The 26,955-nt window shown below is 24.1% G+C and overlaps 7 protein-coding genes across 8 annotated transcripts in view; 3 read left to right on the forward strand and 4 right to left on the reverse strand.

The window, feature by feature from the left end:
- LOC122503783 (nuclear factor of activated T-cells 5-like) overlaps positions 1-3,077 on the forward strand; it is a 58,690-nt gene extending 55,613 nt beyond the window's left edge. The window contains exon 9 of the mRNA XM_043614467.1: positions 2,098-3,077. The gene's annotated coding sequence lies outside the window, so the exon portion shown is untranslated. The remainder of the gene's footprint in view (positions 1-2,097) is intronic.
- Positions 3,078-4,166: 1,089 nt separating this feature from the next.
- On the reverse strand, positions 4,167-7,537 carry LOC122503791 (beta-lactamase-like protein 2 homolog). The gene is made up of 3 exons (XM_043614484.1): positions 7,324-7,537; positions 6,401-7,025; positions 4,167-4,393 (listed from the first exon to the last, which is right to left on the reverse strand). Exons 1-3 carry the CDS (start codon positions 7,449-7,451, stop codon positions 4,274-4,276), a joined length of 873 nt encoding a protein of 290 aa, XP_043470419.1. The 5' UTR covers positions 7,452-7,537; the 3' UTR covers positions 4,167-4,273.
- Positions 7,538-7,823: 286 nt separating this feature from the next.
- LOC122503788 (mitochondrial ribonuclease P catalytic subunit) lies at positions 7,824-10,826 on the reverse strand. Its single transcript, XM_043614477.1, has 5 exons — positions 10,568-10,826; positions 9,586-10,502; positions 9,238-9,487; positions 8,298-8,428; positions 7,824-8,172 (listed from the first exon to the last, which is right to left on the reverse strand). The coding sequence occupies exons 2-5, from the start codon at positions 10,491-10,493 to the stop codon at positions 7,854-7,856; spliced, it is 1,608 nt and encodes a 535-aa protein (XP_043470412.1). The 5' UTR covers positions 10,494-10,502; positions 10,568-10,826; the 3' UTR covers positions 7,824-7,853.
- Positions 10,827-11,262: 436 nt separating this feature from the next.
- LOC122503792 (anamorsin homolog) lies at positions 11,263-12,323 on the reverse strand. Its single transcript, XM_043614485.1, has one exon. It carries the CDS (start codon positions 12,194-12,196, stop codon positions 11,384-11,386), a length of 813 nt encoding a protein of 270 aa, XP_043470420.1. The 5' UTR covers positions 12,197-12,323; the 3' UTR covers positions 11,263-11,383.
- The window catches only part of LOC122503789, a 338,227-nt gene continuing 322,637 nt past the window's right edge, over positions 11,366-26,955 (forward strand). The window contains exons 1-3 of one of the 2 annotated variants that reach the window (XM_043614481.1): positions 11,366-11,488; positions 17,788-17,880; positions 18,287-18,446. The gene's annotated coding sequence lies outside the window, so the exon portion shown is untranslated. Of the gene's footprint in view, positions 11,489-17,244; positions 17,332-17,787; positions 17,881-18,286; positions 18,447-26,955 lie in introns of those variants that run through there. The other variant, XM_043614482.1, reaches the window with a different exon arrangement.
- LOC122503793 (proteasome assembly chaperone 2) lies at positions 12,478-13,886 on the forward strand. Its single transcript, XM_043614486.1, has 2 exons — positions 12,478-12,946; positions 13,410-13,886. Exons 1-2 carry the CDS (start codon positions 12,614-12,616, stop codon positions 13,833-13,835), a joined length of 759 nt encoding a protein of 252 aa, XP_043470421.1. The 5' UTR covers positions 12,478-12,613; the 3' UTR covers positions 13,836-13,886.
- Positions 15,416-16,480, reverse strand: LOC122503795 (translocon-associated protein subunit delta). The gene is made up of 2 exons (XM_043614491.1): positions 16,044-16,480; positions 15,416-15,764 (listed from the first exon to the last, which is right to left on the reverse strand). The coding sequence occupies exons 1-2, from the start codon at positions 16,290-16,292 to the stop codon at positions 15,504-15,506; spliced, it is 510 nt and encodes a 169-aa protein (XP_043470426.1). The 5' UTR covers positions 16,293-16,480; the 3' UTR covers positions 15,416-15,503.

A 26,955-nucleotide genomic window follows, 5' to 3' on the forward strand; every position in this document is an offset into this window, starting at 1 on the left:
AATTGATAGATTTTAAAATCCATCCGTAATTTTGTAGAAAATATGTTTTTTCTATATCCACAAAAAATTGCTGAATGAAAAAATTGTTTTTTACAATTGTGATTCAATTTTTTTATATAAAAATTCACTTGTTTATTTTAAAAAATGAACAAGTGAATTTTCTTATTAAAAAAATATAAAAAATATAAAATATGAAAAATATAAAATATAAAAAATATAAAATATAAAAAATATTTAAAAAATTGAATAAAATGGTATTTTTTAGTATTTTTAACCTAAACACAATGTTTTTTTTCAAAAAAATGCTTCAAAAATTGTAAACATAAATTTTTCCATTCGTCAATTTTTTTGGAGAGCCAAAAACATATTTTCTACAAAATTACGGACGGATTTTAAAATCTATGAATTCTTAAAGAAAATAAAAATCTAAACAGAATTCGATCAGAAGATATTTTGTTTTTATATTCTGACCATTGAATTCCTCTCAAAAAATTACTACAAATATAATTTTATGGAAGTGATTTAAATCATTTTCTAGGATATAGTTAAAAATGTACTCGAAGTCTCCCCTTAAATTGAATTTTAATTAAATTTATTAATCAGGATTCAAATAAATTTAAATATGTAGGTATAAAAACTTCAGTGAAAATCAGTTCTATTTAGTTATAAAATTAACTATTTCATAATTTTAATATTTCAACTATTTTATAAATATTCACGTATGGTTCGTCTAGGATAATGCAGACCTCTAGAAAAATATTTAACATTTAAATAATTAAAATTAGTAATTTATAGAAGAACAAAAATAATCAGTTTTCAAGAAACAATTTAGAATAGAAAAATTTATTTGTTTATACAGTTTACATTAAATTTTCTGTAATTTAGTTTCTTGAGAATTTTTTTAAAAGTGATTAGATTTTAATCATTGGTTTATTTTCTTTAAAATATGATTCTCCACAATTTTACTGTAAAAAATTTAAACAGACACGCTGTTTTGAAAAAACTAAACATTTCAACTTTAAAATGAACAACAATAATTTTTATTACTTTATTCAATTTCAATTTTATTACAAAATATTGCTTTAATATTTTAAAAAATTAATTTTTAACCAAGTAATGTTTAATTTATATTATGTTTCATTTCAGTATAATAATTTTTAAAAATATTTAAACAAAAGAAAGTATTTCTTTCATTTGGACTTGGAAAATTTTAGGGAAATTGAAAATATGCTTATTTATTTAAAAGAAGATGTTGAGTATTTTTAAACAAATAAATTTATTTTCAAAACAGTGTGTTTGTTTAAAAACAAATAAATGTTGAAGATAAATTTTGTTTTTTGAAAATTGATATGTTTTTCCAAAAAAAGAGTAAAATTTTTATTTTTTAAGTATTAATTGATTCTTTTTTAAGGTCCGCAATCGTCTTTAATTAAATCTCAAATTTGATCATTTTTTAAATTCAATTTTTTTTAGAATAAATTTTTAAAAAATTAAAAAAAACTTTTTTAAACTTATTTATATACATTAAATTTAAAATGAATTTATTTGTGGAAAATTTCAATTCAATGCAATAATCAGAATTAAAACAAATTTAAATCAGTATGAAAATATCTATAAAAATCAGTTTCAATTTAAAATGACTAATTTATGAATATTAAATTAGTTTAAGTTAAACATTTGAAATTTTTTTTGCTCTTTTTAAAATCCTTTTGCTATATCGATATATTTTGTTATGGCCTTTTTTGCTCTTGCAAAAAATAAATTTAGATATATCTACAAAAAAAAATTTTTATAACCAAACGATGTTCTAAAATATTACAAAACTAATTAAATGGCAATTTTTAAGAAGTTTTGAAGTACTTTTGATTTTTAATTTATTGAATTTTCTCAATAGGATCTAATGTCTCATATGCGAATATTTTTTCTACTATAAAAATTATATTGAAAAGCATTAAATTATTTTTGCTAAATTTTCATTAGCATTATTGCTATTTATTTTAATTTATTGTTCAATATAAAAAATTGTTTTACATAAATATGTGTCGAAAAGAAAAAGAGTTCGATACCAAATTTCTCTTTTTTTTGTTTACAATTTAGGGAACATGATTTCCAAAAAGAAAACAGGATTTTCGAAAATTAATGGCCTCTGAACTCTGTTAAACTAGTTATAAATATGTTAAGATTGATATTGTAAAATAATAGCGTTTTGAGTTGAGATGTAGAAGTGAAGAAGGAGTACTTTTCTTTTGTTTCATTAAAAAAAAGAAAAGAATCTCTGAACATATAATTATTTCAGAGACATTTTTTTCGCAAAATAATCAAAAAATTTTCGTTCATTTCTATATTACGATGTTTGCATTCTATATTTCTCAAATGATAAAATTTATCGTCACATCTTTTTTTTTTTTTTTGCTTTTTTTTGACGAATGTTCCAACGAGATTTCACTTTGACTATTCGTGAAGAATTGTAATATTCTTAAGTAAGACGGGCGCATAAGTGCGCGACAGTTTTTTTTTCTTCTACTAATTTTTGAAAATGTTACGTTAATTAATTTAAATTTCTTCGTGCCAGAACAACAAGGTGCCTTTTTTTTTTTTTTTTTGAAGCGAAATGTCTGTTTTTTTTCGCTTATGGATATTAAGTTTTTAAGTCAAAGAAACTGTTAATATAAATTAATAATTGATATCCTTACTGACCCCACTCAATGGAGAGAAAAGTTTGTACAGAGCAGCTAAAAAAAATTGAGTGAAGCCAATTTACGATAAACCGTATCTTGATTAAGGAAGTAATTCTGTGAATTATTGAACGCTTCTTTGACTTGATTTCATTACTTATATAATGGATCATTTTGTTGTTTTTTATTATTTTATTATGATAATCGTCCTCAGGACGAGCTTAGTCATAGTGTTGTGCCTTTTTTTCATTTGCGTACGATACTTACAAATTGATTGGATGTAAAAGCGAAAAAATGAAATCTTTATAATCAAAAAATAAAAATAAATACTTTATTCTTCGTTTCGAAAAAAAGTAATTATTCTCTTTTAGAAAATTAATTTAAAAATGCATTTAAAAATAGTTACTGATTCGTTTAGAAAAAAATCAGATAAATATATTTTATTGTGAAAAAAATTTATATTTTTGTTTCTTTTTCAAATCGTTTTACGATTATATCTGTTTAATTATTATTTAGAAAATTAAAATATAACAATTATTATAGATTTTAAGAAATTGGAAAATAAAAAATACAGTAAAAATGTGATAAAAATAAAATTATTTCTATATTCGTTTCTACATTCAATTGTGTTAAGAATTATTGAAATATTTTGTTATTAATTAGCACTGAGCCAACTATGTGATTATGTTGATGTAATCAACGATTAGCAAAGAAATATAACAGAGATTATATTGCATGTAATTGTGAAAGAATGGTTAATGAAATTATATATTACAAAAAAAACAGAAATATATAAATATATAAATAGTTATATATATAATTATAAATATATTTTGTACGCCTACCCAAAGAGAGAAAAAAAACATTCATGTTAACATAAAAGTGAGCTTATCAAAGATTTAATGAGGTCCATTTTTTGCATATATATATATATATATATATATAAACTATATACAAGTATTTTCATTATGAAAATTACTTTCTATTTCAGACGCTTATACAAAAGAAAAATAGTCAGCGTCATTTAAATTGAAACAAAAAAGAATGGAGAAAAAATTAAAAAAAAAAAAAATTATATTTTATATAAGACGCTGAATATAATTGGTGCATCTATCTAATATATATATATATATTTTTTATGTCACGAAAAGAGTAGTAAATTTACTCAATGTAATAATCATAATCTTGAGTGTACGCGCACGCCCCCATATGTGAAGTAAAAATATTCTTAATTAGTGTTGTTAAAATATTCTTGGTATGAAATGAATGCTATGTCTGTTAATCTATGCTCTATACATCAATAATCGCAAAGTTTTACTTTTTTTTTTGGAAAAAACGAGAACCCATCAACATGTATCATCGATAATAATAATTTTAATAAATGTTTCGAAAAGATAAACAAAAATTGTCCACTAAATTTCGACGATTATTGTTAAATTATTATTTACTAATATTATTTTAATTACAATTACTATTATTATATACTCAGAGTTTTTTTTGGTGAGATTTACAACTTTTATTTGTATAAAATTTTACAAATTATATATATAAAGTTCTATTTACAAAGTTTTAGTTTAGAATTTAAGATCACATACCATTCAAAGTTTGTTTAGTAACCAATTATTTTTCTGTCCTATCACTTTACCTTCTTTGTTTAATTTCTCAAGATGGTGGTTAACGTTTATTGAAGCTGCTGGCCAAAGATCTTTTGGTGTTGTCTGAAAATGGATAAATTTTGGTTTAATTAGTTTATTTAGAGTTTATTAAATTGTAGATCTTATTTACTTTTACTAATTTTACGAATTTTTGCAAAAATTTGATATTTCTCCTCATTTTCAGACAGAAAATTAACTTTTTCTCTGATTCCTGTTATAAAAAGAAAATTCAAGGCAAGTTTAATTATAAAAAATGATAATTTTTAGAAGCAAAAATTTGATTTTAAACTTTAAGTGTGTCCAACTGTTTTTGAAAATAAAATTAATTATTGTGGCTACTTTCCCTCGATTATTTGCGAAAATTTTAAAAATATTCTTTAAAAAGAAATCAATTATTTTTCATATAAAATTTCAATTATTTATAAAATGTCAATTATTTGCTTATAAAAATTCAATTATATTTAAGCAATGGAATATAAATATTTTGAAAATTGAAAAACTAATTTTTCAAAATTTTAAATAAAACTTTTCGAAACTTCAATTTTAAGAAAAATATTTAAATCCTTTTAAAGTTAACTAATTAATGAAACTTTTAATTACAATTTTTCCAGAATTAAATTATCTTAGATGCAATTTGGGCCCTTTAATGCTGCTTTTGCACTAACAAACATATAAATACAGTCAATTATGAATTTTTTTATAATTCAATTATTTACTAATTATTAAATTAAAATTCTTCGAAAATTCGATTTTCTTTTAAATCTCAAATATAATTCTTTAACAAAATTTAACTTATTTCCAATTCAATTTCACAAAATTCAATTAATTTTATAATTTTTCAATAAAATGATTTTAAAAATTGCGATAATTTAAAAAAAAATGAATTAAAATTTCTCAGACATCTATTCTTTTCAGAATTTCAAATAATATTAATTAAAACTTAAATAGCTTTTTAAATAAATAATTAATTAATTTTAATTTACTTAAAACAATTGAAATTTTCAAAAACCTAATTTTTCAGAATTTTAAATAAAACTTTTTGAAACTTTAATTTTATAGAAAAAATTTGAAGTTTAAATCTTTTTAGAATTGACTAATTAAAAAAATTTGTAATTCTAATTCATTAGAAATTAAATTATTTTAGATACAATTTTGCCCCTTTTGGACACTAACAAATATATTACAATTAATACAAGTTAATCTTTATACAATTTATTTATTAATGACCAATTAAGTTTAAATTGATTGAAAATTAGACTTTTTAAAAAATCTTTTATCATTTCACAAATTTAATTATTTTCAATTTATTTTTACAAAATTTCAATTAATTTGATAATTGTTTATCAAACTCTTTACATTCACTTCTAAATCTTTGTAAAATTTATTTATTAATAACTAATTAAATTGAAATTGATTGAAAATTAGATTTTTTAAAAAATCTCCAATAATATTCTTTAAAAAATTTAATTATTTTTAATTAAATTTCACAAAATTTCAATTCATTTGATAATTCTTTATTATCTTTTTTTTAATTCAAATATTTTGAAAAAAATGAATTAAAATTATTTCTTAGAAACTTAATTTATTTGGGAATTTTAAGTAAAATTATATAAAATTTAAAAATATGTTTTCAAATAAATAAGTAATTATTATTAATTTTTTCAAAAGAAATAAAGTATTCGAAAAAATTTTAGTATAAAACCTTTTGAAATTCAATTTGTTCTGAAAATTGCAACTATTTGTAATTGAAATCTTTTCTAAGTAAATTATACATGATTATACATAATTATAAACTCGAAGAAATTTAATTTAACATTTAATTATTGATTTAAATAAAGAAAAATAAAGCATTGCTTTAAAGTTCATTGTGATTTAAATGTTCTTGAGATGGAATAGAATTCAAGTTTTTTAATGTTTTCAAACATGTTTTTGGACGCCAAAAACCAGGATTTTTGTAATAAATTCCAGAAATTTGATATTTTTCCATTACTTTTGATAAAATTTCCTGACATTTCCCTAATTTTTCCCTGACTTGTGGTAACCCTAGTAAACTTAAATTTCGAAGTTTACCTTATAAACAATTTGTACAATTTCCATCACAGAAATGGGTTCAGTTGCATTCTGCAAGCACTTGAGAATTTCATCCTCTCGCTGCTGACGATGCTGAATGTAATATTGAATACGAGGCACAGGATCGTTAATAACAGGACCATGTCCTGGATAAATCAGCGACGGTGATAATTTCAATATATCTTTCAATGATATCATGTAATCGTGTAGATCCTCAAAAACTGCTGTACCTTCACCTAGAATACAATCTCCACTGAAGAGAATATTTTCCTGTTCCATATATAGACAATAGTGATCGGTTGTGTGACCTGGTGTTGGTTTTATTTGTAATTTAGCGCCTTCAACTTCTATCATTTGATCGCAATTCAATGAATTCCATTCAAATTTCTCCCCGTTTGTAATAGCAGTGTCTGTCGATGATCTTGGCAATTTCCAAACAGTCACTGACTTTAGATTCTTTGTTTTTAAACAATTTTGAATTGCCGGTACTCCTCCAATGTGATCGTGATGCCAATGAGTAATTAACATGTGCTCTATTGAAGCTCCTTCATCATCCAAAACTTGACTCAATAATTTCACGTATTTTGGCGCCGTGTCCACATCACCCGTGTCAATCAAAATTCGCCTGAAAATTAGAAAAAATTTATTCTTTAAGAAAAGTATAAAAATAGGAACTAAATACATTTTTATAATAACAGTAGTAATAATAACAATAATAATAAAAAATAATAGTAATAATAATAGTAGTATTAATACTCATTAGTCATTAACATCGAAGTAAAAAGAAATAATTTGAAAATTATAAATTAAAGAAAAAGAACAATTGATTTTCTAATTTTTTGTTTGTTAAATTTTCGTAGTTTTGGCCATTGTTTATTATTCGCTAAATGTGAGGTTATAGATTTGTTGAAAGCATGATTTACCTTGATCCACTGCCAACGAGGTATGTATTCGTTCCCTGAAGAGTCATTGGTCCAGGATTGCATCCAAGGATCCGAATGACATTATTTGACAGTCTGGATATTAGAGGAATAGCTGTCAAGGATGTCATTTTTTGACAAGTTTACATATTTCTATACAATAAACTGAAAATAAACTGATAAACTTTAGACTCTACTCTACTGATAATTTCCACGTTGTAGGGATCTAATCTACCTTGTTGAACTTTGATCTCTTATAAATTGCAATTCATTGATAAAATGAAAATACAAAATTTGCAATACCTATTACAAATATTTTCTTTTTATTTAAAAAAAAATGCTTTTTTAAACTTGATTTTAAACTTTTTCTCTAAGAATTTTAGTCTGGAAATACCATTTTTAAAATGTTTTAAAAAGAAAATTGCCCATTGTTTTAAATTTTTAGAAAATTATTTAGAAAAATAGTATCATTGCAAAATTGTTAGAAAATGTAATACCAAAAATATGCAATAATATAAATTGTGATTTTTTATTTACACTTTCTTTTTCAAACATATCCAATTAATTGTTGCATTGTACGAGTCTTTTGGAATTATCGAATCGCCTAGAAAATAAGGAACGTGCCAGCCATTTTCATCTTCATGTGCAATTGCTTCATACTTGACTGGATAACTAATATTAGTTGAATAAGGTGCTTTTAAATATTGATGTGACAATTGCCAGAGTTTAAATAATTTTTGCATATTCTTTGGCAATAGTGTTTTATGTTGACGCATTAAATCGCCTGACAGGAAGCAAGTATTCATACCGCCGTATAAAGTAGCGTATATTAAATGTGGATCATCGTGTGAGCTAAAATTTAACATTTCTTATGGAAAATCAAATTTAATATTTACTTAATAATATATTTGATATTTTATTAAAAGTAAATAGTTTTTTAAATTTCATATTCATTCTAGTAATTATGTTTAATTTACCTGTTATCCATTAGAAATATTTTTGCATTACGTTTAATGTAGTTCATATTACTCCACCTTAGCATATGCTTTCGTCCAAGAAGAACAACTTTTTTATCTTTATTGACAAAATACTGGACAGCGTTTGATATCTGAAAATTAAAGGAAAAAAATAAACATTAATAATTGAAAAATATTAAATTACTGAAATAAATGTAAAATTAGAGTTGCCAGAGATGAGGAAAAACAGGGAAAAGTAGAGAAATTTTATCAAAAGTACTGCAAAAAAATTTAATTTTTAGAATTCCAGGGTGGCCACTTTTTTTGTAAAAAAAAATTCACGGTCATTTCCCGGTCATGAATTATTTCTCCCGGTCATAAATAATAACTCTGAAAATAAATTATTCCATGAAAGATTGGAAGAATTTCCTGATTTTTAGACAAAACTTTGACTTTTTCCCAAACCCTAAAAATATTTTAGTTTACTCTAAAAATAATTTTGAACTTAGATAGATTTTTTGAAATAAATGAATATTTTTAAAAAATCTTTGAACATAATTGAATTTCTGCTAAGAATTTTATTACTTTTGAAAATAATTGAATTTCTGCAATCATTTGCAATTTCTCTAAAATTATTCAAATTATATCGAACAATTTACGAACTTTTCATTCTTCTTCAATCAAATTACGAACTTTACGGACCTAGTTCGAGCCCTATAATTGAATTCTTTATAAACTTTTTTAAAAATTATTGAAAATAATAATTGAACAAGAGAAGAATTTCAATTAAAATTCTAGAAAATAATTAAATTTAAATCTTGAAAATATTTTTGCATAAGTTACAGTAGAAATTCTTATAAATTATTGAATGTCAAAGAAAATTATGAAATTTTTTAAAATCTTAATTCCAGTGAAAAAAAAACTTATAGCAACCCAGAAAATTACTGGAAAAAAATCTTACCGCTTCTGCTTTCATCTTATTCTCTCTGTTTGGTGTAGACAAAGCGATATTTAATCCATCAATTACAATATCATATGGTAATGAATTTTTTAAAAATAGTAGAAAACTTTTAAATTCTGCAGGTGTTGTTTTTTCATAAACATTGTCACCGATAACAACATTTTTCATAAATAATCCCGACATTTGCTTGAATTCTTCTTGGTTTATCACTGCCGAAGGCAATTTATGTGAACAATGCATACATGTTCCGCTGAAAAAATAAAATATTTTTTTCATATATAAATATAGAAAAAAATTGTCAATTTATACTGAAATTTCTATATTGTATAAACTGTAAAAAAAACTTACTGGACATTTATTATTGTATCATAATATGTATACCCTAGACTTTGGAAAATTGTCAAATAATTATCTAATTCCAATTTATGCAATTTCGTCTCTTTATCGTGGCAAAATTGTAAAATTTTGAGAAGATTTTTTTCAAGTAATTCTTTGTCTTGAAACGTTTTTAGACAATATTCTAAATAACTTGCATAGACTTCTGGAAATATGTAAAACTTATTGTCTGCAGATTGCTCAAGATACTTCCAGCCAATTTCTGGCTTATTGTTTTGAAATGCTGTCTTGATTATAGTACTTGTCGTTTTGGCTGGTATTTTATTTGTATAATAAATCATTTCTAATAATTCAATAGACTCTTCCCATCTGTCAGTTGCGCAAAGTGCATTAACAAAACAATCACACGTATTTCCATCTAAAATTGAATATTTTTGACGCAATGTATCATATAAATTGTAAATTTCCTGCATCTCTTCTTTTGTTAAATTTCCCTTAAATGCCAAATTAGATGCATATGTTCCCATGATATAAAGATTAAGTTCATAATTATTAGTTTTTAAATAATCCACGTAGGATCTAAAGGCATTGTCATTGTCAAAAGAAAAACAAATATTTGAAACTATAGCGTCAATGTTTTTTTCATTAATAAATGTAATTGACATTAGTTCGTCGCGTGCTTTTAGCCAATCATTTGATGTTAAAGCAACTTTTGATTTTATAAGTTTTGTCACATTTAAATCTTTTTCCAATACATCTCGTAAAAATGCTGTTTTTTTATTAAGTTTTACTTCGTGATCGTCAATTAGTACTGTTGCTGGACGTTTTTTTATTCTAAAATTCGTGTAAACTGTACTCATATTTTTTAAAGCCGGTGATTGTTTAACATTGTGAATAAGTCGACTTGTTAGAAAAGACATTTCTAAAACCTGTAAAAATTAATTTAAATATTTTAAATGATTCCATCTCTTAAAAAGAACATAAATTAACTTACTTTATAATAACAAAATCAAAATTATTTCAATAAATCGTTCACAATTGTTAATTCGTTCAATTTATAGGTTATGCATTTCACTTATTGTTTGCATCAGTGCATTTGTACAAAATACAAAATTATATTTCATCAATGTAAAAACTTAATTTACAATCATCAATAATTCCTTTTGGATTAAAAATAACTTTTATTAATTAACAATTAAGACAAGTTAGTCTTTAAAAATCAACAATAAATCAAAACAAAACAATTTCAACACGTGAGTGGAGATTACTCCCAAGGTTGGGTAGGTGTAAAATATTTTTCATACAATAATTTTTTATTATTATTTACTCACCACTTTGCACAATAAGTAATTTAAGTATTATTATACAGTTTTTTCATCTTTATATCCATTTTAAATGAATTTTGATAATAAAAATATGATTTAATATTACTGTTACGTAAATAATGTACGAAAGTATGATTCCTTGACTTCCCAACCTTAAATTAAATTTCAAATTGCAGAATGTAAAATTAAAAACAATGCAATGTGCGAATGTGATTATCCTTTTTTTTTTAAAAAACGTTAATTCTAAAAATAAGAAATTTATCATTTTCTGAAATATACTGTTTGAAAATTTATAAAGAGGAAAAAATTATGAAAGTAGGTAAACTTTTGAAACTGTAATGACGAGAATAAAAAACATAACCTATAAATTTGCGAAACAATTTTTATTAATTTTTTCAATATTTTCTACAATTATTACAATGATTTGAAAATGCCAATTTAATGAATTTGTAACATAATTTTTTCAGAAAAATTAGAAGGAATTGTTAAATATTGACTAATTGGGAATCGTCGAGAATGATTTTCTCTCCTGGTTTGAAGGCAGCCATTCCCAAGTAAGGACAACTGGCACATCGAAAAGCATCACCAAGGTAACAATTTCCACATGAAGACTTAACACCCTGCTCCTCATCAGTTTTGCCATTTAATTCCTCACTAAGACCACAGGTACAATCTTTGCATGCCTTACGTTTTCCAGTTGTACTACAAACTCTTAACGATGATTCCGTTGGTTTTGCTTTTTCACTTTCGTCCAAGAGATCGCTTTCGTCAATTAAATTATCATCATTATCGTTATCATCATCTTCATCTAATTTCCACATACTAACAGGTTCTTTGGCAAATGAAAGTGCCACACTGGAACCAGCCTCGTAGGACGGTTTCTTTGCATAAATTTCACGGAAAATTATTTCCTCTTCATCAACTGATTTTTTTCTTAATACAGTTTTTGACAATTCAAAAAGAAATCCATTTAATTTCAGTCTTGAAACAAAACTTTCTTCCAACTTTTCTAATTGCTCAACAGATCCACGGAAAATAATTCTCCCATTCGGCTTTAGAAATTGTAATAATTTTTTTAGTACCGCATTATTGGAGGAAAACGATTGTTCAAATGCGACGAGAATTATGTCTATTGATGATAAAGTTGGATTTGTTTTTAATAATACTTCGAGATCTTCATGTAAAACTTCTGGTTTCTTTCCTTCTGATTTTTTAATTTCGTCTTCAATATCTTGAAAATATGATGAATTGCTGGTGAAAATTAATACTTTATCGGTTTCTTTCACAAATTCATACATTTTTCAGGTGTGAATATTAAAATTTTATATAAATTATAATTTACTGTTGAAAAACGTGAAAAACTTTTGATCCTTTTGATTCTCGTTTGTCATCGACAGATTTGATTTTGAGATTTGAAAACTGAAAATATTGAACTAGATGAGAAACTTAATAATTCGAAAAAGTAAACATTAAGTATCACATTAATGGAATTCTGCTTTCTGATTGGTTAATATTGGATAATTTTTCTTTTTGCGATTCACATGGCTACCGCACCTTGCAATTTTCCGTAACTACTCAGCCCTGCTTGTCATTTTGCAAATCATAAAAATAAAAACAACCGCACTGTAAAGTCATTGTCGAAATTGTTTAAATCTATTTACCTGTAAAGTAAAGAAGTTATCAGTGTTTACTTATTATTTAAATAGAACCGAAAGATGATAACTTTCAAAGAAGAAGTGGATTTGAAGAATCATACTCTAATTCTTCCGGCAGTGGCCGTTGGAAATGTTGGTCAATTAACAGTTGATTTAATAATTTCTAGTTTGCAATTACGAAGAATTGGCCTCTTTTCGAATTCTTCCTTTATTCCGGTAGTAGGCACTGATCCGTACGATGAAAATTCTCAAGAAATTTGCACCTCTGCTGATTTATATCACAGCTCTGACAAGAAAGTAGTCGTATTACAAATTCGATCACCTGTCATTCGAAAATTATCCCAGTTTTACAATGAATTAAAGAATTTTATTAAGTACCATCAAATATCAAAGGTAAATTTTATTTATTTTTTATTGTAAGTATGTTTATTGTATTTTACAGTCATGAAATATTTAATTGCATGTTTGTTTGATAAATTTGAGGTTATGTAGCTTTCATGTTTTAAACATACAAAAAACTGTGAATAAATAACAATTGTTTAATTATATTCAATCCATTTGAGGTTATGTACATCAAATGCGACTTTGGTCTTTTAAGTTGTAAACAAAAACGACCATTAAATGATTTTGTACATTTTGTACAAATGATTATATTTCTATACATTGCAGTAATAACAAAATTTCAATTTCTTCAAAAACGACTCAAAAAGCTTGATAAAAATATTTATTTTCTTCTTTCATCTGCTGAAATTTGTATAGATTTAAAATATTGAAGAGAAATGGCAAACACAAGCACTTTTTAATTAAAATTTTTATCTCGTTGAGAAAAAATTTGCTTACTATCAATTGTTTACAGGTTGTCCTTTTGACAAGTAGTTATAGTCACGAGATTAGAGATGTTCAATTGAAAACAGTTCGATTGCGTTACATTGCATCAACAAATTTACCTGCTGAGAATACAACTGAATTCAACAATTTAAATTGGATCCAATTAGAACCGAAAGTTGTTGATTACGTCGATACTGAAGGCGTTCTACAAATTCCTGGCGGTGGCTTTGCAAAATGTATTTTTCAAGCTTTAGAGAAAGATGAAATTCCTTGTGCTGTCCTACTGAAATTTTGTTCCGAAGGTGATAACATACCCGATGCAATTGATTTGCTGAATTATTTAAATCAATGGTTGTTAATTCTTTCTAATAATGACGACAATTCATTAGCTATTAAATATCCCTCGTCGTGGAAATTTTTGTTCGGCAATTCTCCACCATCGGAAATATATTAAAAAAATATATGTTATATTTTTTATAAATATATCTAAATAGTTTTGTTCTCACTCTTCTGCAAACTAGTTTAATTTCTAAAATTATTATAGTTTTTTCATGTTTTCTTTAATTAGGTTTCTTTCTTAATTTTAAATCAATTTTTATTGGATATTTATTTCAATTGGTTGATTAAAATTGATTCTAGAAAGGTTACAATTTTATTACAATTTCAGGGTTGCCACAGGTCAGGAAAATCAGATAATTCACGGAAAAGTCAGGGAAAAAGTTAAATGTTTAGAATTTAGAAGAAAATTCTGAATTTTATATCTTTTTGTTTGCTTCATAAACTATTTCTGACAATATTTTATTTTAAATAACTTAATTAAATTGAAGAACTGCCATAAAGTTATTACTTATAAATCATTTAAAGAAAAAAAATTCTCATAAAAATTTTAATTATCTTTATAAATAGCAAAATTCTTCGCCGAAATTCAATTATATTCAGGAAATTTTATAAAATTCATGGTAAAATCCAATTATTTTCATAAATAACCAAATTCCTCACAAGAATTCAATTATTTTCCAAAAAGATAACAGTTTCACAGGAATTCAATTATTTAAAATAGAATTGGCATAAATCTTTCCGAAAAAGTCAAATGTTTTAAAATTTGGCATTAAATTCTTCGCAGTAATTCAATTATTTTCATAAATTCTAAAATTCTTTACAGGGATTTAATTATATTCATAAATAATAAAAACATTCGGAGAAAGTAAATTATTTTCATAAATAACAATATTCATGACAAGATTCAATTCATGACTTAATTCAATTATTTTAAAATATTTTTCTTAATTCAATAATTTGTATATCTATTAAATATTTTAATAAAATTTCCCAGAAATATTTAATTATTTAAAAATAATTTTGACAAAGTTCTACACGAATATTTAATTATTTTCTAAAATAATGAAAATTTCAAGGGAATTCTATTATTAAAAATAGAATTGGCATAAATTTCTTCGAAAAAAATCAATTGTTTGAAACTTTTTTATAAAATTCTTCGCAATAATTAAATTATTTTCATAAATAATAAAACTCATTGCAGAATTTAAATTATTTTTAATACAATTTTTATTCGAATTCCTTGGAAAATGTGATTAAAATTAGTCGAAACAATTAAATTATTATCATTTAAAAATTTGTTGATAAAATTCTTTACAAGAATTCAATTTTAATTGGAAACAATCATTGGATTTTTAATTTCTTTGGACTTTTTGACCAGGACAAAATATCCAAAAAATGAGTCTAAAGTGAAACTTTTTTTTTTTTACTTTTTTTGATTTCATTTACTTTGGAATAATAATTGAATTGAAGTGATGAAAATAATTTTGAAGAAGTTACAGTAATGGTTTTACCACTTGGTCACCTTCAATTATTATCAGTTATTGAATTTGAAAAGGTTTGAATTAGAAATTTTTAAAATCTTAGTTCCCATGGAAAAACAATTAAATATTTTTGGCAACTCAGAATTTTTTGTTTCTTCAATTAAAACTTGACCTGATTTTTTTCTAAATTGGAAACTGCATTGAATTTTCAACATTTTTTTTTCACAAAAAGACGTAAATTTATTTTTAAAAAAGAAACTTATATTACAGTTTTTATAAATTACTTAAACAAAAAATAATTTTTACGCTAGAAGTTTAGATTTTGCGGAAAATGCTGCGTACGAAACGAGAGCTGCTAAAATGACAGCAAGTAATTCGGAATTTATCCAGGGTCCTTGGTAAACTCCTGGATTGTTGACAACAACTACTGCCAATGGTTTTACACTGCTTGGATCTTCTGCATTTCTGTAAGCTTTACGAATAGCCGAGTAGCCTTCCTCGTCGTACAATTTGACATCGTAATCTCCTGAGTGAACTTTCTTAATGTCTTCCGTCCAGGATACCTGAAATTTCAGTTGCAGAGTTAGTTAATTCCCAAAAGATTAATTTAAAACTATTCTTAATTATTAATAGATTTTCTAGTTTGTTTAGAAGCATTTTTCATTCACCTTTCCTTTATTTTATAATGAGGTTTAAGTTAAAAAGATTGATGTTAAAATTTTTCCATTTTTTAATTTTAATGATTCCGAATTTTTTGTCTATTATAAATTTATTTAACATATCGAATTATTTAATTTAGAAAATCGTTAGGGAAAATAGAATTGTAATAGAAACATATGTACCTGATATTTATTATCTGCACTCAATTTTACAGCTGGCAATGCCTTGCCATTAACTTCGGCGTAAAGGGAAATTCCTTTAACTCCATTACTGCATTTTAATGTGAATTGTGTCGTAAATGCGACTTTAGTCAAAACTGTAGCATCTTCTGTAACATAAGCTGAGGCAACAACCTCTGGTTTTTGACAAGTTTCAGCAAATACTACTGAAACAGTGTAAAGAGTGAAAAACAGAACTAAAAATGACTTCATGACTAATAATAATTAAACTTTTAAGTCACTAATGTTAATTTGTTAATAAAATAAAAAATGCTAACAACTTTGCTAGCTTTCTGCCGGGAGTAAAGATTTCTGTCAACTGATGACGGATAAATTATTTGGAAAACAGAAAGCTACATAACCCCGGTCCACGTAGACGACGTGGACCACGTTGTTCGTTCATTGATTACTTTGAACATAGAAAGGAGTCGTGTAGAGTAAGAATGAAAGTAGGTATTTAAAGAGTGAGATAGAGAGTGTGGGACATTCTGTCTCTTTCTGTTTCATTGGTTAAAAGGAAAAGATTAGTTTTACAGTTTTAAATCTTTGTTAAATGTTATTTATATATTTAAATCTGTATGAATGATCCTTAGGCACTATTTATTCAATTAATTACAATGTTTTTATTAAATAATAATAAACAGTAATGTAATGTCAAAAATCATTATAGTTGCGTAAAATAAACATAGTTGTCGCTAGTGATGCGCAGAGGTGTTAAACATCTGATTTGCGACACATTCTCTCAATTGAGTAGTGTGAACGACCTTTATTTGACTAATGGCAGCGTTTTGCGTTGCGTTTTGTAACTAGTCCATGTGAATGAGAGAGATGGAAATATACGTTCGCTGTACTTGCACTCATGGCCTAGTTACAAAACGCAACGCAAAACGGTGCCATGGGACTCCACCCTTAATGTGCCATAAACGTAGCGACCCAACGCTGAGTGCGACGATAAACGTTACATTTAGCTTCCACACCCTGTTGAAGAGTGGACACATTCATGTCGGTCGACTAACTTGACAAAAAAGCATAAATATTGTGAAAAACAAGTTAAAAATTAAAAATAATTGCACAAAATATTCAGAATAAAGTCATTACGTAGTATTTATAAATATTTCAAGTAGAAATTATCTAAATTACCAATGATGCTGTATAAAAGATCGGCTATTGTTGTGTTATTGTTTTCCACATCGTTTTCGAAGATTTATTATTATCGACGTAAAATGTTGTTAATTTATTCAATGTTTCTGAGGTAGAGTATTTTTTCTTCATCAATTTTTAGTTTTATTATAGTCGACAAATTGTTTTGTGAAATTTAGTTTTTATTTATTAATTTTTTTTTCGTCAACTGCGCATGACTGAAAATTTGAAAATGTTGTTTGAATATTTATGTACGTTTTTGTTAATTGTTTTCAACTTTTTCCACTTATTTTCTGTTTACTATTCATATAAATATCGATGCTCGATTATTTTTTTAATTTGACAACAATTAGCGTTTTAAATTGTCTCCATTTCAGTTTTATACGCAGAATTGTGTGTACAGCAGGTGAAATAACAGTTCTCGTATATTATTGAAAAATTTTTTGTATTTAATATCTTCTTGTTCTTTTTTGCAATAAAGTTGTTTTTAATAAAGACTTTTAAAATGAACAATTAATTACATTTTTATATTTTTTTGAACTAACAGATAAAACTTTTTATTTTTCAGCTATTTCCCTTTTCAAAGTTCTCTGGAAGGATGTCTATAATTAAAAATTTGCAAAAATTTCCAGAGTTCAATCAACTCTGTGAGGAAAGTTTGGTAAGAATTTTTTTTATCTTCAGAATAAATTTATTACTTTTTTTACCATAATTTATTGTTTTTAAAACAAGTAAACTTATTTTCAAACCTAAAGAAATAATAATTTACTAATTGCTACTTAGTAAATTTTGTTGATATTTATTTTGGAACGATTAATACTTCTGCTGAAGTTCTTTAATGTTTTTTGTATTTATTTCCTATATATTTTCAAACTTAAAAAATAATAATTACTATCTAGCTGTGATTCAGTCAATTTCATTGATATTTATTATATGGAAAAGTTAACACTTTTTGCTTATTTTTAAAATATTCTTTATTTATTTATTTTCCTGAAGTACATACTTTCAGATAATGAACTTTATACTTTAATTATGTAATTTCATGAATAATTTCTATACATTTTCAGGTAATTCCCAAAGAAGGAAGGGTTCAGAAAACCATGAAGAATATAAAGTTGTGGATCAGAGTAGCGTTCTTCAGAAGTAATTCCCCTCCAGTTTCTCAATTTTTGAAGTGCAAATTGACATAATGTCCAACGTCCAATGTGGAAATCGCCATTAAAAAAGGTTTTTTAAAGTCTGGTACTGTTTATTAAAAGTTTTTAAGTAACCCCTTCCCTGTTTTCCCGAGTGCTTGAGTCGCTTTGCCAAAAATAATTAATTCAAAATTAATTATTAATTTATTTAATAATTAACTTTTTGCAAAATTAAAAATTGACTTAATTGATTAAATTTTTCAATTATTATTTTGTTTTATTTTCTTATAAAAGAAATATACCACATGATTTGAAATTAATGGCAAATATTTCAAAACAGGGAAGGAAGAAGAACAACATAGTGACACCATTGGTATAATATATTAATTTTTAGTATATTTTATTAAGACTATGAAAATTAATATTTTTATCAATGATTTTTATTGTTTGCATGTATATATCATTTCAATTGTTTAATGTTCAATGTTTTGCCATTTTTCATATTATTCAAAGTAACTTTTGGTCATTTATGATTAGTATTAATTAAAAGCAGAACTGTAGTAGTTTTTAATTTGTACTTTTATATCTTAAGAAGGTAAATTCAATTTCTTAACGTTCAAATCGAGAAAATATTTTTCTATTATAAATATTTTCAAAAAGTACTGACTGCATTGAAAATAAACAAATTTTGTTCATTCGAAAATTTAGAACTTTAGGGACATATTCTTAAAAACTATTTTATTAATTTCAAAATTTTTTGCAGTATAAATTTTTCTAGTTCAGTATATTATATTATTGTTAAATTTTTTAAAGGTTTATTTAATTATTTAATGTTATATTCAATTAAGTAACGTTTTATCAAATTACTTAATTTTTTATTCAATTATTAGTTAAAAGTTAAATTTTTGGAAAATGGCATTGGAAAATATAATAAAGTTTTTTATTTTCAGGAATTTTGTTTTTCTTTTTTTGAGTGTTTTTGAGCTAAGGTGACGGATGCGTCCCGGGACGTATGGGTGAGCCTAACGTGCCCCTTTATCCCTAGTGTAGGCTGTTTGCACCTTGGCGGTATGAGAGAGGATCGTGGAGTGAATGTATTAAATAATAAACAAGAATTTTTTAATAAAATTTATGAATTTTCAGGAATGGGGGGGGGTAACTTTTTTATAAGTCTGACTGTGTGAGAAATTTTGCGTTTAGAGATAGTTGCAGGGGTAGGTAGGGAAATAAGGAAATATCGACTTTAGACGCTTTTGCGATGTGTGCGAAAATTACAATGACAACCGACCTTAAAAATAGAGAAAAAATGTTTTCTCACAGCTATTGAAAATTCTGGCGTCTTTTAACGTAATAAGATGCCCCGTGAGACCGCATTTTACCTCAAAAGCCGGCACTGAAACGAACTATAGTTTCGTTATGTTTGTGTCATAATATCTGGAGATCCAGAGCATCTATATAAATATATATTTATTACTATAAAATATTTTTTATATCTTTTGGTCACTATGTTGTTCACAAATTTTTGAAAGCATTTATCAATGTAATTAGTGTTCTACAGTCGAACCTCGTTTATCTGAACATCAACTGAAAATTTTCTTATTTTACCTCTTTACGTTTTCTTAAAACACAACATTAATTTTAATAATATATAATAATAATAATAATAATAACTTCGCGATAACTTCTCTTAAATTATGAATAATAATAATCAATGAATACTTTAATAATTTATAATATATGTAAATTAATATTAATCAATTAAAGTAAATGTTTAATAATAATGATGAATAATAATTAAACAAATAAAATAATTAAATTAATAATTTAATAATAACTTATTTACCTGATCAATTGATTAGTGCAAAAATATGCTTGAATTATTTATTAATTAATTATTAATTTTTAAAGCTCAGAAGTTAAAAATCTTTTTATACCTATTAGTCTTTAAAATAATAGGTCTTTTTAACTAATAATTCTCAGTCTTTAACTTACAAAATTTTTAATACAGGTAACAAATATAAAATTACTTTTACTTCCAAGAAAAATCCAAATTGTTTGGAATTTTTGACAAATTGTATTAATTTCAGAATAAATTTTACTAGATTCAAAGTATATTTTACTAATTTTCAATAAAATTTACTACGGACATTATAAAATTTACTCTGGAAATAACGATTTTCAATAGCAAAATTTACTATTTATAATGTTAAATTGATTTATAAAAATTATTCAAATTTTCCTCGAACATTACAATTAGCTATTAAATATTCTTATTTTTTGAGTAAATTTTACTGCTTTTGAAATGAATTTTTTAAATTTTTTTAAAAAAATTGTCTTTGAAAATAGTAAAAGTTATTTTGGAAATAACAATTTTTAATATTAAATTTTACTATTTTTGAAGAAAATTTTTCCAAGTCCCAAGTTAATTTTACTAATTTTTTTCTGAAATTTACATCGCACATCGTAAAATTCATGTAATTTTAAAATAAAAGTAGGTTTGTAAAAAATATTAAAGAAAGTTACAATGTACTGAAAAAGATAAAAAATATAAATAAGTAACATAAAAAGTTTAACAAAAAAAAATAATTTCATTTAAAAAAGCTGAAATTAAAAGAAAAAGTAAAAAAAATCTTTAAAATAAATGTTATGCTCTTAAATACAATAATTTTTACTTAATTTAAAAATTTCCCTTTTTTTAAAACTGAATCCCCTTTTTTACCTAATATTGCATAAAGAAATTACTATGTGATTCCTACTTAATTTAAGTAATTAATTATTGAATTGGTAAACGAATCTGCACATTTTAATTTGTAGACATCTACTAATTCGAAAGAGTGTCCTATTTATTCTTAGGGAAGGTTAACGGACAAAAACGTTAACAATAAAAATAAATAAGTAAAACTACAATAAAAGTAAACTACAATAATAAATAAACAATAAATAACCACACTAAAAGTTGACAATAAAACTATTGTTATTTGTACTATTTGTAAATTACAGTAAACCTACAATTGCCTTGTACTTGAAGTTGCTCCAAAACAATGGAGTCAACAATAATTTTATTGTTTAGAAGCAACTGCAAGGTAATAGGCATTTGTGGTTTTACTGTACCATAAAATTTCGTTAATTCGTCTTTTATATTATATTAACTTAAATATTTTCTACTCGTCATTTTTTAAATCAACTATATTCTTATTTGAAAGATTCCCCTTTAAAGTATACCTATTTCTTTATTAGAGTTATTAATATTTATTAGAGTATTAATATCCGAAATTAAATTAAAGTTATAAAATTTGAATTCATTGCTGGTTTCAATTTTCTTAATTTAAAAATTCTCGTTCTTAAAATATCCTTTTATTGCTTTAAAAAACAAGGAAAAAGTCAATCTTTTATAAATATTGAAATTAAAAATTCACAAGAAAACTAAGTCGATAATTCATAATAATAAAATAATTTCGTTTTAAATTTATATTGTTATGCAAATGGGCATAATGGTTTTGTTTGTAAGAGAGGAATTATATTCTTTTTCATCGCTGTAAAGGGCCAGGAGGGAGACTTTCATGGTCGAGGATTTCGAAATAGTTATACTGACATAATAACCTTATTAATTAGCATGTGAGTGATTTCAATTGTTGAAATTCAAAATTTTTTCCTAATTTCGGTTAATTCATTTCCGCTTTATTATTAAAACTCTCGATTATAAATATGCATAGTTTTTTTATATACATATAATGTATAATATTTTAATACAGGTTTTGCGTAATAATTTGTGGTTTATATATTCATTTTTTTTAATGTTAAAAAAATTAATTAGTCCATTGTTGTTCAATTCGTCTTTGCTTACAAAAATAATTGTTTAGGAATTCGTATTTTTTCTGAGATTAATATTAGTCGATTGTTCCATTGACTTTTTTTTTATAAAAATAGTATAATTATTTTCATGTGAAAGTAATTATTATTTTCTACTTAGTTGTTTGTTTATACTTGAAATAGATATTTTGTTTTTAAACGTTTTTTATATTTAATTTATATGGAAAATAATTTTATAATTATTCTTTAAATTTGAATTTCTTAAAAATAGTTAGTTAATAATAATTAATTAATTAATTAATTGAAATAACTGATTAATTGACTATTATCAATTAAATATTTACTTGAATCAAATAATATTTATTGGAGTCAATTAAATGGTATTTGAAACAATAATTTCAGTATTTGAAGCAAATACCATTTAATTGACTCAAATAAAAATTATTTGTTTCCAGTAAATATTTAATTGATAATAGTCAAGTAATCGGTTATTTGATTCAAATAGAATTTTTTTTCGGTGTAGTTAAAATATTTTTTTTACTTAAGTTTTAGTGGAAAATGACTAAATTAGTTATTAAATTATTTTATTAGTAATATGTATATATGTGAATCAGTGTCTGACTTTTTACTATCAAATTAGTCATTTTTAACTCTGTACTCTCTAAATTTGAATTAGTTAACAATAACTAATTATTAGTTAAATTTACTTTTAGGTTAGTTCAAAGTAACTAAAAATTTTGGTAACGAATTTAATGAGTGAAATTTGACTGTTTTTGTAGTAATTTATTTACTAATAATTAGTAACTGCCTACTAATAATTAGTTTCTTTTTCCTAATTACTAAAGCAAGTAGTTAGCTAGGATTTTACTAATAATTAGTTGTTTTTAACTATATAATTCAGATTTAAAAAATAATTCAAGATTTGAGAGAAAGTTTTGATAAGAAATTTTTAAGAATTATTGTAATTTTTTAAAATAATTCTTTAAATTAGTAGACGACTTCTTGCTAATTGAAATGTGACACTTTTCGATTATGTCAAAATAATTATAAAATTGTTGGTAGATAATTTTTGATAAAATAAGTTGTGTTTAATTTAAATTACAATAAATCATAATTATTATGAATTCTAAAATTATATTAAAGTATTTAATTATTTTATTAGATTTTTAACTATTAAATGGTAGTAAAAATAAAATTAGTAAAAAAATGTATTCATTAGTTATATTTTAATAATACTTAATTCTTGTTACTAACTATACAAAGCAAAAAATAATGTCTAGATTCTACTGCATAATAATTTATTTTTAACTACATGGAGAAAAAGGATTGTTATGTTGACAAATAGATTGTTAATATAGAACTAATAAATTTATTTTGTTGTCCTAACAATTCAAATTTTTTCTAATAACAATAAATCTGTTGAGGTAATAAAAAATTTTGTAAGAACAACAAATGAATTTGTTAGTTCTTTTTTCAATTCTTTTTTCTCTTTGTAATTTAGATTTAGAGTGCAGATAAAATTTTTGTTTCTTTTTTGACAATTTATTTGGATTAAGCAATTTTTTCTTTCACTACATCCCTTAATGTAAATTAATGAAGAAAAATAAATAAATTAACAGGAAACTTTATTAGAACAAAGTAAATTTCTATTTCTTTAAAAAAATTTACTCTTTTTTTTGAAAAACTTACGTAACATTATTATGATATAAAAAAAATCAATCGCAGGAAAAAGGAAACATTAAACTCAAAAGTCATCCTTGACCCTTATACCCAAAAAAAAAGGAAAAAATGTGTGCATGTTTATAGTATCAAACAATCGTACAATATAGGTTTATGTACGTAGGTTGAAACTCAAGGTGAAAACACAAAGAGATTTTCAGTTTTATCTACGACCACGCATAAATTCATATATGCTTTTTATCTAAAAATCAAGTATTCATTTCCTTACTGAGGGGAAGAAATTCTAAATCCTTTATATCATGCATTATTATTATGTAAGTTTTCTAAACAGTTACGAGGCACTGCGTAAAAATGATAGTAAAAGTAAAATTAGTAAAAAATTTCATTCATACATGAATTAAGTATTTTTCAAAGATAAATTATTGATAAAACAGAAAATTTTTTTCAATTTAAAGAAAAGGTACACAAAGTTTCGAAGAAATCTCAATTGTTCATTATATTTCTTTGATAAAATTACTTTTTCACAACAAGAAATATAATTTTATCGTCGGTATATTTATGAATGACTTCTTGGAATTTATATTGTTTGCTTCTTATTTTTAACTAATGGATATTAATTTTAATTACATATTATATATTTACAAACAATACAATAATAATATAATAATAATAAAGAATAAATAATAAATTTTCTACGCGTCAGGTTTTTGAGATAATTTCAATTTTATTTTTTTTTTATTACTTTAAATAATTGTTACTGCAAATAAAAGTATATTACTTAGAAAAGAAAGTCATAATATACTTTAAATGTTTTCGGTGTTGCTGATTACGAATCCAGTGTTTGTTTTTAAAAATTCAAAATGTCGGATCCAACATGGCGGCTGAGAAAGATAAAATCACTCTGACTTGCTTGATACTTGTTACTCGGGTGTTTTAGGGTCGCTGATTACGAATATAAAATCGGATTTTTAAAAATCAAAATGGCGGATTCAATATGGCTGACAAAAGAGTTAAAAATCAATCGGATTTGCTTAAAACCTGTCACTTGGGAATTTTTTAAGGTTTCTGGTTACGAATATGGTTTTAATAATTCAAAATTACCCCAAAAGCCCCAGAATAATAAGTTTCAAACAAATCCGAGTGATGGTTTTTAACTTTTTCGTCCGCCACATTGAATCATAAATATATATCTTTTTTCTAGTTGTAAACTATGAATTAATTACTAATTACTATTATTAGGTGTTTATTGTTATATATATTATTATAATATTACTAATTTACAATTGTAAACACTTTGGATTTAGAAAAAGTTTTGTCTGGTCTGACCATAAAATTTAATCAAATTTAAATTGTAATAGGCGCAAAATTTGTTTGCACTTTACACTAAACTGTTTTCTAGGTTGTAGTAAAAATTCCATTAAAAATAAAAATGCTTTTATCGAGAAACCCGCTGATGTTCATAAAATGAGAAAACCAAAAAAGAGATAGCAAGTTTTTACTCTTTGTTGAGTATCTTATCTTTTATTACTCTTGCGACATAGAAATAAACTCAATGCAAAAAAAATATGTATAGGTACTCAAATTATAATATAAATGTAAATAAGGAGTAAATTTCGTTTGATTAATCAAGACTATACAATTGCACGCGAGAAGAAATTTAACTTACAATGTTAATAATAAGTAGAAAGAAAAAACTTTTTTTTCCTATTTATATACTTTTGTTTTCAAATTAAAAAGTATGTCATAAATATTGCGAAGAAAAGCTAATGTTTATTTTCGCATTTGATGTGCGAATGACGATGAGATATTTTGTTCTCAGCCTTATACAATTAGGCCAATTCGCGGATGGAAATTTTTAATCGTAATTTAATTTTCAAGAGAAAATTTATACAATTTATACATTGTCATTTTCAATGTTTGAATGTATGAGGTATTTTTGCGAAATTAGCATACAAGTTCGTTGCAACGATTCTGATAATTTTTCTTGATGCATTTCGAAATATTTTTACAGTATAATTGTAGGTACACAAATATGATGGTGAAAGTTTACTTTGAAATTTACTTTAGATTTGATTGTGTAAAAGAGAGAAAAACTAATTTAATTATGGGATGAATGGGGATTTTGAGATAAGACATCCTTATATATGGATAACCGTAATAAATTTTATGATAATTAAGTTTATGTAGATAAAGTTTATGCGCTTATGAAGATAAAGGTTATTTGAAAACAAATAAAATTTTACTGCTTGTCGTCCATTGGGATATTGAGAATATTTCCTTTTTTCCCATTTTTTTTTTCTTTGAAAGAATTTATTCATATTTCGAGAAATATTAAAATCAAATTTAAATGAATATTATCATATATAATTATCGTATCAAATTCTTGGAGAGATGATTTTAGTGGATATTACTTTTAATATGTTTTGATAAAATTGGAAATTTGTTTTAATAATATTCATCCACTTAGATTTTAATGTTGCAAATAGAATTTCATTCTTTTTCGGTATTTTTTGCGAATTAAACGTGAGCTAATTTTAGATTTTACAATTATTGTTCTTTATCTTAATTCTATGTCAATATTTGGGCTGTTAATGTGTGCATAGTATCAACTTAAATTAGGCTTAATGCAAATATATATGTATTCTTTTTTTGCAATGACATAATGTTGCTGATGGTTCCTTTATATCAGTCCTTGACTTCTGTAAATTATGAGGAAATTTTAAATTGATTTTGATTCTGTTGGTTTCTTTTTTTGTTCATTGGTTCTGTCTTTATTTTTTGGTAAAGTTTTAGTTCTTTATTTATTTATTTTGTATATTAACTTAGTTCTAGTTTTTTTGTACTCTCTTGGTTTTTTCATTTTGTATTTTGTTAGTTTTGGTTCTGTTTTTTTTTGGTACTCTTTTACTTTTCTCTTACTTTTATTTTTGTGTTACTCTCTTGGTTCTTTCTTTATGTTTGTGGTATTTTGTTGCTTCTGTTTTTATGTTTTTGGTTCTTTTTTATTTTTATTTTTGTGATAATCTCTTAGTTCTTTTTTTATATATTTAGTATTTTGTTGTTTTGTTTTTATTGTTTTGGTATTATTTTGGTTCTTTTTTTATTTCTTT

Source organism: Leptopilina heterotoma, unplaced genomic scaffold, assembly GCF_015476425.1.
Source record: "Leptopilina heterotoma isolate Lh14 unplaced genomic scaffold, ASM1547642v1 Lhet_27, whole genome shotgun sequence".
Taxonomy (NCBI): domain Eukaryota; kingdom Metazoa; phylum Arthropoda; class Insecta; order Hymenoptera; family Figitidae; genus Leptopilina; species Leptopilina heterotoma.

Excerpts from the sequence above, each read along its gene's own strand:
- LOC122503791 (XM_043614484.1), bottom strand. The coding sequence starts at position 7,451 with ATGACATCCTTGACAGCTATTCCTCTAATATCCAGACTGTCAAATAAT. Across the intron at positions 7,026-7,323 it reads CTCGTTGGCAGTGGATCAAG|GCGAATTTTGATTGACACGG; the intron begins GTAAATCATGCT and ends TCTAATTTTCAG. Across the intron at positions 4,394-6,400 it reads TTGTACAAATTGTTTATAAG|ACAACACCAAAAGATCTTTG; the intron begins GTAAACTTCGAA and ends ATCCATTTTCAG.
- LOC122503788 (XM_043614477.1), bottom strand. The coding sequence starts at position 10,493 with ATGTCTTTTCTAACAAGTCGACTTATTCACAATGTTAAACAATCACCG. Across the intron at positions 9,488-9,585 it reads GATACAATAATAAATGTCCA|CGGAACATGTATGCATTGTT; the intron begins GTAAGTTTTTTT and ends TTATTTTTTCAG. Across the intron at positions 8,173-8,297 it reads ATATTTCTAATGGATAACAG|CTCACACGATGATCCACATT; the intron begins GTAAATTAAACA and ends GTTAAATTTTAG.
- LOC122503792 (XM_043614485.1), bottom strand. The coding sequence starts at position 12,196 with ATGTATGAATTTGTGAAAGAAACCGATAAAGTATTAATTTTCACCAGC.
- LOC122503793 (XM_043614486.1), top strand. The coding sequence starts at position 12,614 with ATGATAACTTTCAAAGAAGAAGTGGATTTGAAGAATCATACTCTAATT. Across the intron at positions 12,947-13,409 it reads AGTACCATCAAATATCAAAG|GTTGTCCTTTTGACAAGTAG; the intron begins GTAAATTTTATT and ends AATTGTTTACAG.
- LOC122503795 (XM_043614491.1), bottom strand. The coding sequence starts at position 16,292 with ATGAAGTCATTTTTAGTTCTGTTTTTCACTCTTTACACTGTTTCAGTA. Across the intron at positions 15,765-16,043 it reads GTGCAGATAATAAATATCAG|GTATCCTGGACGGAAGACAT; the intron begins GTACATATGTTT and ends CTGAAATTTCAG.